Source organism: Procambarus clarkii, chromosome 29 (genome assembly GCF_040958095.1).
Source record: "Procambarus clarkii isolate CNS0578487 chromosome 29, FALCON_Pclarkii_2.0, whole genome shotgun sequence".
Taxonomy (NCBI): Eukaryota; Metazoa; Arthropoda; class Malacostraca; order Decapoda; family Cambaridae; genus Procambarus; species Procambarus clarkii.
The window spans coordinates 17,829,060-17,838,286 of record NC_091178.1 but is presented as its reverse complement, the minus strand read 5'-3'; the positions used below and the strand labels follow the sequence as shown (position 1 = coordinate 17,838,286).

At 46.0% G+C, this 9,227-nt stretch overlaps 1 protein-coding gene across 1 annotated transcript in view; it reads right to left on the bottom strand.

Moving 5' to 3' along the window:
• Positions 1 to 1,420: 1,420 nt before the first annotated feature.
• The window catches only part of LOC138369811 (unconventional myosin-Vb-like), a 150,837-nt gene continuing 143,030 nt past the window's right edge, over positions 1,421 to 9,227 (bottom strand). The window contains exons 15-19 of the mRNA XM_069333554.1: positions 8,859 to 9,039; positions 7,417 to 7,652; positions 6,861 to 7,119; positions 5,954 to 6,053; positions 1,421 to 5,166 (exon numbers count right to left, since the gene is read on the bottom strand). Of these exons, the coding sequence (XP_069189655.1) occupies positions 5,000 to 5,166; positions 5,954 to 6,053; positions 6,861 to 7,119; positions 7,417 to 7,652; positions 8,859 to 9,039 (943 nt within the window). The 3' untranslated portion in view covers positions 1,421 to 4,999. The remainder of the gene's footprint in view (positions 5,167 to 5,953; positions 6,054 to 6,860; positions 7,120 to 7,416; positions 7,653 to 8,858; positions 9,040 to 9,227) is intronic.

Sequence of the window (9,227 nt, the reverse complement as noted above, 5' to 3'; positions counted from 1 at the left end):
GTGCCTAACATGGCGGCATGTTTGGGAGATCAAGGTTCACCCACCACGAGTGTATACTCTTCCAAGACAGACTTGAGTAAGCTTAGAATAAGCTTAGTCCTAACAACCAGTAAGCTTTTGTGGCCGTGTTTGAGGCTTTTCTAAATGTTTCATTTACAACTATTGTTGCTAAACTCATTGTACTGTTGTACAATGGATTGTACATTGTCCATTGTACCGCCTCCATTGTACTGTTGTACAATGGAGGCGACTCAAGGGTTTTGCTCAAAGCCTATGTCACGTCATACGGGTTGTAGAATCCTAAGTCGGTCAATCGTCTTAGGACCACGTGGCGTGGAGTTGGCTTTAGTAAAAGTTTTGGAGTCCCTTGGTAGAGAATAAAAAAGTAAGAATACGGGTAGAGAGGGGGAGAAGAAGGAAGGATCGTTCGAGAACACCCCCCCCCCCCGTGTTACACTGGTGCTATGGTCCAAGATGTTACTGGTGCTATGGCCCAAGATGTTACTGGTGCTATGGCCCAAGATGTTACTGGTGCTATGGTCCTAGATGTTACTGGTGCTATGGCCCAAGATGTTACTGGTGCTATGGCCCAAGATGTTACTGGTGCTATGGTCCTAGATGTTACTGGTGCTATGGCCCAAGATGTTACTAGTGCTATGGCCCAAGATGTTACTGGTGCTATGGCCCAAGATGTTACTGGTGCTATGGTCCTAGATGTTACTGGTGCTATGGGCCTAGACGTTACTGGTGCTATGGCCCAAGATGTTACTGGTGCTATGGTCCAAGATGTTACTAGTGCTATGGCCCAAGATGTTACTGGTGCTATGGTCCTAGACGTTACTGGTGCTATGGTCCTAGACGTTACTGGTGCTATGGTCCTAGACGTTACTGGTGCTATGGTCCTAGACGTTACTAGTGCTATGGCCCAAGATGTTACTAGTGCTATGGGCCTAGACGTTACTGGTGCTATGGCCCAAGATGTTACTAGTGCTATGGGCCTAGACGTTACTGGTGCTATGGTCCTAGATGTTACTGGTGCTATGGTCCTAGATGTTACTGGTGCTATGGTCCTAGATGTTACTGGTGCTATGGCCCAAGATGTTACTGGTGCTATGGGCCTAGACGTTACTGGTGCTATGGTCCTAGACGTTACTGGTGCTATATATCCTGGTATTACCGTTACCTTCAATCTCTACACTGGCCGCTGACATGACTTCGTTACCACGTGGCAGTTGTGATAATGTAGTCAGCTGCCGCGGAATACTGAGGAAGATATACATCATACAATAATATGATTGACATCATACAATAATATGATTGACATCATACAATAATATGATTGACATCATACAATAATATGATTGACATCATACAATAACATCGACATTCACAACAACACCGGAACTGAGAGATACAAGAGTCTTGGATAAATTATTATTATTGGTCTGATTACAAGACGTCAACTCGATTAATTCAGAATTCCTGGGAATTAATCTCTGCATCACAAGCACTTGGACAAATACACAATTTATATACAATACAGTTCCTTAATTACGGAAATCGTCGCTATTAATATTAATGAAGTCTCCTCCAATGACAATTATTGTTTTGAACTTTATATAAAATTCACAAATGAAATGTTAGACAATAAATGGTTGAAATAAATATATATATTTCTGGAGGTGCTGGGAAGGTTTTCTCTCGCACGTCGAGGCCTCCAGCCTCACTCACAACTGTTTCTGGCATTTATGTTATTTTCCCTATACCTGGTACACGTCAACGCTATCAGGGAGTGGGAGAAATACATGAAAGCCTTAAGGAGACTGTCCACAGCCTTCCACCATACAGCCCACAGCCTTCCACCATACAGTCCACACCTTTCCACGCACACGTGCTCACACACACACACACACACACACACACACACACACACACACACACACACACACACACACACACACACACACACACACACACATACACACACACACACACACAGAGGTTGTGAACGAGGCCCCTGAAGTGATGGAAGGAGGAGATCCATGGAGTAGAGAGAAGACCTGCACACACCAGGGGCGACCAGAGCCAACAACCCACTCCTCATAAATATACAATGTACGCCAGGGGAGCGGGTTGCGTCCTCTGTCGCCCCTCCCAGTGTGATGATACAGTTCCTAAGCTTATTTGGCACGTGTCTCAACCAAGGACGCTCATGATCTCGTTTTCACACATGTTCTACATTACCGTATCTCCTTTACCTGGATACACAGAGCCAGTGGCTTGTCACAGGTGTTGCGAGAGGTACTGGGGACCGATGTGTGTGTGCCTCGGAGCAGTGCCTGGCCCTCAGAGAGGCACCTGAGGGCCAGCCTGCCGTGGCAGCTAACATTCGGAATGATATCTTCACTCAGTACACTGCCTAGCCTGTGGCGGTGCTTAACATATATGCTTAATGTACATATGCGTTACAGTCGCCTACCCACTGAGCATCACCAAGGTATCCACCATCCACCACGGCACCCACCATCCACCACGGCACCCACCATCCACCACGGCACCCACCATCCACCACGGCACCCACCATCCACCACGGCACCCACCATCCACCACGGCACCCACCATCCACCACGGTACCCACCATCCACCACGGTACCCACCATCCACCACGGTACCAAGGATCACCATCGGGCGAGTGTTGTTCCTACCAAGTGACATCAACGCTGTCAACTCAAAACTTACGCAAGTAACATTGTACAGACAACATGATGTGTGATGAGCATTAGTAAATGACCCAAATATGTACACTATTTACACCGCTATGTACACCTTGAGCACTTCCTCATAGGGTTACGGCCGCTGGCTGTGAGCATCCTCACGGGGAAGACAGGGGAATGTGCAGGTAACACAAGGGTGCTGGCCGACTGAAACTGGGGGACTGGAATGAAACATGGAAGCTGGAATGAAACAGAGGGATGGAATGAAACATGGAAGCTGGAATGAAACAGAGGGTTGGTATGAAACATGGAAGCTGGAATGAGAGGGTTGCAATGAAGCAGGATAGCTAGAACAAAACAGGGCTTGGATAAAAACAAATAACATTAAAACAAGGATGAGGTGACACAGGGATCTGTGTCACACTTGAGAGAGAGAGAGAGAGAGAGAGAGAGAGAGAGAGAGAGAGAGAGAGAGAGAGAGAGAGAGAGAGAGAGAGAGAGAGAGAGAGAGAAACAAGTATTTGTGGTGAAACAGGAGGCTGGAGTGAAACAAAGCGCTCACAGTGAAACAGGAGGTTGAATCACATATGAGGTTCTAATAAATTTTGAAACAAGCGTAGTTGACAGAGAAAGGGGTCTGAAACAAGCGTAGTTGACAGAAAAAGGGTCTGAAACAAGGGAAGTTGACAGAAATATGGTCTGAAACAAGCGTAGTTGACAGAAATATGGTCTGAAACAAGCGTAGTTGACAGAAATAGGGTCTGAAACAAGCGCAGTTGACATAAATAGGGTCTGAAACCAGCGTAGTTGACAGAAATAGGGTCTGAAACCAGCGTAGTTGACAGAAATAGGGTCTGAAACCAGCGTAGTTGACAGAAATAGGGTCTGAAACCAGCGTAGTTGACAGAAATAGGGTCTAAAACAAGCAAAGTTGACAGAAATAGGGTCTAAAACAAAGTGAGCAGCTAATGTGCCGAGACTAAGATCATGGGATAAAATTGGTTCCGAAACAACGGTAGTGAGTTAAGAAGCAGATACAAATAATAATGATTGAATGAGAACATGTCTGAAGCAATGACGGTGGTATGGCAGTGTGTGAGAAACATTATAATGGGATGTGAACGTATGAGAAACAATATAATGGGGGATGTGAGCGTGTGAGAAAGAGTGGTAGTGGGGAGAGACCATGTTAGGAACAATGGTGGTCAGACGCAAGGAGGCATAAGATGATGAAGGACAAAGTTGAGATTCAGATACATAAGGTGTGGCAGCTGTAAAGTCTCATGCAGGACTGACATAAGGATGATAATACTGTGGATTCCCAGACATTAAAAAAACAGAGACCGGGGGGGGGGAGGAGAGAGAGAGAGAGAGAGGAGAGAGAGGAGAGAGAGGAGAGAGAGGAGAGAGAGGAGAGAGAGAAGAGAGAGAGAGAGAGAGAGAGAGAGAGAGAGAGAGAGAGAGAGAGAGAGAGAGAGAGAGAGAGAGAGAGAGAGAGAGAGAGAGAGAGAGAGAGAGAGACTCTTACAAGCCAGAGAGAGCACAACACGGGGGGTTCAAAAAGCTTGTAGCACCAAAAGGCATATTATCTTAGGGGGTCGAAATGCGTTAACTTCAATGTTACTTACTCTAACATCTTTAATTATGTAGTAACAGATTCCTTTTACGGTATTCGACGACATACATAAGTAACGAGGTATATCAATCAACTTATAAAATACCTAACAATATTGGCACATACAAATATATATATACAAAATCCTTATTCAGTTAGACACTGCTAGTAGGACATATATGAGGCGGTGGTGGAGGCTTGGTGCAGCAGAAGGCTTTCCACGGTCCTCCAGCCCCGACCACTACTACGCATTATGCCATTCATTTGCTGTGCACAAGTCTTACAATTTTTCAACATGAAAAATAAGATTAGTTCACTTCGCGCACTAGCGAGCGTCAATAGAGTATTAGGGTATGATGTCAGGTACCAGGCCCGGACCGCACGCTGCCACCAGAGTGCTGTCTCCTCTCACCTTACACAGACTTCAACATGCTCTCAAAATAAATACATGCTCAATACGGCGAGTTGGTCCGAAATTTAGAAATATTTCCACACGCTGGTATGACTTCAGCCTTGAATTGATAATTTTTGTTTTTCAGTTCACTGGGACATCCTCTGTTGGTCCGTGAGAACTTGCGGCTCTCCACCGAGTCCTGACCAGCAGTTTGTATCTTCAAGCGGAACATTTTTGAGTTCCTCACAGGGGAAAAAAAATCCAATGCAAGCATTTTTAAATGTTGACTCCGGGCTGAGCTGAGGGTTTGAGCTCCATGTACTGGAAGGGGACATGGAAGGAGTGTCCCTGGTGCTCGACGAGCAGATGTCCTCGCCTGGGAGACGCGCCCGCTACCACCACCGACTCCCCCTTCAGCAGCACCGTGTCGCTCCCGCCTTCATCTGCATATGCAACAAATCCATTAGAAACAACACAGTTCGTTCTACCAGAAATTATTGTCATTGAGAATGAGTACCAAAATAGGTTATATTTTTTCTTGGAACATATATACAGCATCATTATAAGTTTTTAAATGCTCGTTTAGAACACCTTTTAGTGACAAAAGCAAAATAAAGGTAGGAAGCGGAGGAATGTTGGGTAGCTGGTTGTAGAGGCTGGGAGGGGTTGTAGAGGCTGGGAGGGGGGTTGTAGAGGCTGGGAGGGGTTGTAGAGGCTGGGAGGGGGGTTGTAGAGGCTGGGAGGGGTTGTAGAGGCTGGGAGGGGGTTGTAGAGGATGGGAGGGGTTGTAGAGGCTGGGAGGGGTTGTAGAGGATGGGAGGGGTTGTAGAGGCTGGGGAGGAGTTATAGAGGCTGGGAGGGGTTGTAGAGGATGGGGAGGAGTTACAGAGGCTGGGAGGGGGGGGGGTTGTAGAGGCTGGGAGGAGAGTTGTAGAGGCTGGGAGGGGGGGTTGTAGAGGCTGGGAGGGGGGTTGTAGAGGCTGGGAGGGGAGTTGTAGAGGATGGGAGGGGTTGTAGAGGATGGGGAGGAGTTACAGAGGCTGGGAGGGGGTGGGGGTTGTAGAGGCTGGGAGGAGAGTTGTAGAGGCTGGGAGGGGGGTTGTAGAGGCTGGGAGGGGGGGTTGTAGAGGCTGGGAGGAAGGTCGTAGAGGCTGGGAGGAAGGTCGTAGAGGCTGGGAGGAAGGTCGTAGAGGCTGGGAGGAGATGTAAGCAATGATGACGTGAGCTCACCGGGGAAATTCCTCTTCATGAGGCGTGTCTGTGGGTAACCCATCTTGTGGTTGCCGCTGATGGTGTAGGACCTACTGGGCGGCACCGGCGGCGGCCGTTCCTCCAGGAGAATGGTAATATACACGTTGTAGTAATACTTATCTTCATATGATAAATGGCACATATTGTTTAATACAACACTAATTTCACTGACACAATTAGACCAAGGAGTGAAGCGAGATAATCTTGGGAATGTTTAGAGTGGTACACGCATTACCCTGGCTCTGTCAAGGGTTACAAAGGCACACCATAAAGGGATGAGGTAGCTCAGATTAAAAAGTAAGTAAGTAGTTATAAAAAGAAGGCACCAAGTTTTTAGGCTTTTACACCAGGCTATGTAGTAGTAACCCATTATATTGAAGAGGATTAAGATGACGAAGAGTTGAGGGAGTGGCAGACGAGTAAGCAGGACAGCCATAATCGAATTTAGACAGCATGATAAAGGAATGTAAAGAGAGGAGCGTGCGCCTATCATCTCCCGAAGACGTATGGGACAAGACTTCAAGTAAGTTAAGGGCCTTAAGCATTCAACTCGGAGGTAAGAGATATCGGGCGACCAAGACCAACGATTGTCAAAGAATCCCAGAAGTTTAACAGAACCCTTTTACAAAAGAGGATCATTTATAATTGGAAAGTAACATTTATAAGTAACCCAACACACACACACACACACGTTGACTGAAAGTGAAGACTCTTCAGCTACGACTTCATGAGGGGTCCAGGATGGACAGAAATGTCATCACTCATTTCATATATGTGGGTTGGGTCATTGGGCTTCAGTCGCGTTTATTGTGACTTGCACATATATACACACATATTACATATATATTCATCAGATAATTTTATGTTAAAACAGTAGTTGAATTACCAGGTCGAGACCAAAGAGGGAACAGGTCTGTTGGATGGTCTTCTGGTCGCAGCGGTCCATGACGTCGGGCGGAGGGGTGCCGGCGATGGGTTGTGGCCGCGGCCGGACAGTGCGAGAGCGAGCCCTCAGCTCTAAGTTCCTCTTTAGCGTGGGCCACCTTCGTCGGAAGTGCCAGCCCCGCCATACTGCCTGCAGAAGGGTCGCTGCTCGGTGTCTCATCTCTATTCTCAGCATCTCTAGCTGCTGCCTCGCTCCTTCACTGTTGGGGGGAGAGATGTCTGTGTCACTGATTCTCCCAGGGTGTAGAGAACAACTCTCTAATGCTTCTATTCAGTTAAGATGTTGGAATACTTATAATTTTAGTAAAATTCTAAATATTCTATAAGGAACCATTATAAAAATGAAGGAAAAAAATGAACACATTCACAAGGATCATATTGAGGGTTCGAACCTGCGTCCGGGATGATCCCAGAGGCTCCTTAATCTTTGTTCATTTGATGTATCACGCTATTGTGATTTCTGTGTGTAAGGAAAAACAATCTTTACTTTTATTTACCTTAGAAATATATGTCTCTTTCCTAGTGCCCACTGGATAGCGACGGTGGAGGTCTTGTTAATGTCTTCCAGTGACCTCACAAAGTACTCGAGAATGAGCTTACAGTCGTCCACCGTCTTATCCTCCACGCGGCGCAATTTCTTGAAGGGCACCAGTAACCGGTAGCGCATGTTGAAGGTCTTAAACCGCATGCGGTGAGGGTAGCCGCCAGCCATCAAGTTGACGGTCTCCAGCACCTTTTGGAAACAACCGGGCATGGGCTCAACTCTATGTCACTACGCCTCACCTCGAAGGTTGAGGGATATTACGTACACCCCTTGAGATAATAGACCCCAAGACATACAATCACCCCAAAAATTGGGACAATCTACAAGGAGATGCAAGACTGGAAGAGGACAGAATAGCTACGATAAGAAAATAAAATAAATGAATAATACAGTTCAAAGAAAAAGTGACAGAACTATGTAATATTGGGATCAGAAAAAAAGTGTTATGGGCCACTTCTTGAACCACAAGTGGTTCAAGAAGTGGCCTTAACAGTCTTTATACAAACCAATTTATATCTGCAGTGAGTCAGTTACAAAGTTACACACCTGCTCCACACCCACCCAACTGGGCGGCAGGTTTAGACACGTGTATACATTACCTACAGTAAGCAAACTTTGGATACTTTACTAAGATTTCTGATAGTATATCATTATCAATGAAGTACTAACACATTTCTTGAACACAAATGAATTTTTGAATTGTTTCAATTTCGATTACAGAGTGATGCAAAGTGTGTGAATAGTTCTGCTGAGAACGTTTACATTTACAGCCTACATCAGCAGGTTGTGGAAGCTCTCAATTGAAATTGAAATTAAAATAAGTTTATTGAGGTAAAATACACACAAAGGGATGAGGTAGCTCAAGCTATTCTCACCCCGTTCAGTACAACGTGTTAATACATACATAGACACACATTACAAACAATAAACATATTAAAAGCTCTCAAGGGTACTTGTAGCCGAGCCTAAGTTTAGCAGTAATAACATCTAAAGGTCTGCTAACCTTATTGGATGATCCATAAAAGTGCGGTTCTTCCTGTACTTCCCTGCTTGTGACAAGCCAGATAACCTGTTATAGCCTCCCAGGGAAATCTCTCACAGCTCCTGTCATTATTAAACTGCTTGAAATTTATCCCAGTTTGACATCGGTGTGAAGCCTGCTACTGGGAAATATCTGAAGCCACCTGCTGGGATCTAGTACATCTCTACAAAACCTGAATGTTTATTATTCTGGCTTACTACTCAATTTCACTAAAAATCTGAAACTGGAAATCCTAATGCAACAGAAGCTGAATTCACGAGAAAGCTGCGTGAAAGGCCTCCTTCCTATCAACACAATTTTCGCAACCTGTCATCCAAAGCCTCCAATGGCGGCCAGCGGCCAACCTTACTCACCTGGAGTGCACGGATCTGCTTAATAACCGTGGCACGGTCAAACACCGCCGCCTTCTCCGTACAGTTAGATCTGAGGCAGCGGATAAAGTGCGGCTTAGCGTGTACCAGCGTCCGCAGCAGGTTGTCAAGGCGAGTGTGGAAGTCCTGCGTCAACGTCGACACTGGCTCATCTCCATTTTGCCTTGGTGAAGAGAGAAGGGCGAGAGGCTGTTACACAGGGAAATATGTAGCTCAGAACATTTTGTCTATCTGTGCCCTTATCCACCTTGTCTAATTATATATTACCGCCTAGCCATCGGTCTCTATTAACCTCAATCCAAGTTGAGGTCCTTCCTTCCCATGCATTGGGAAGGCCACACCAAGCCTCGC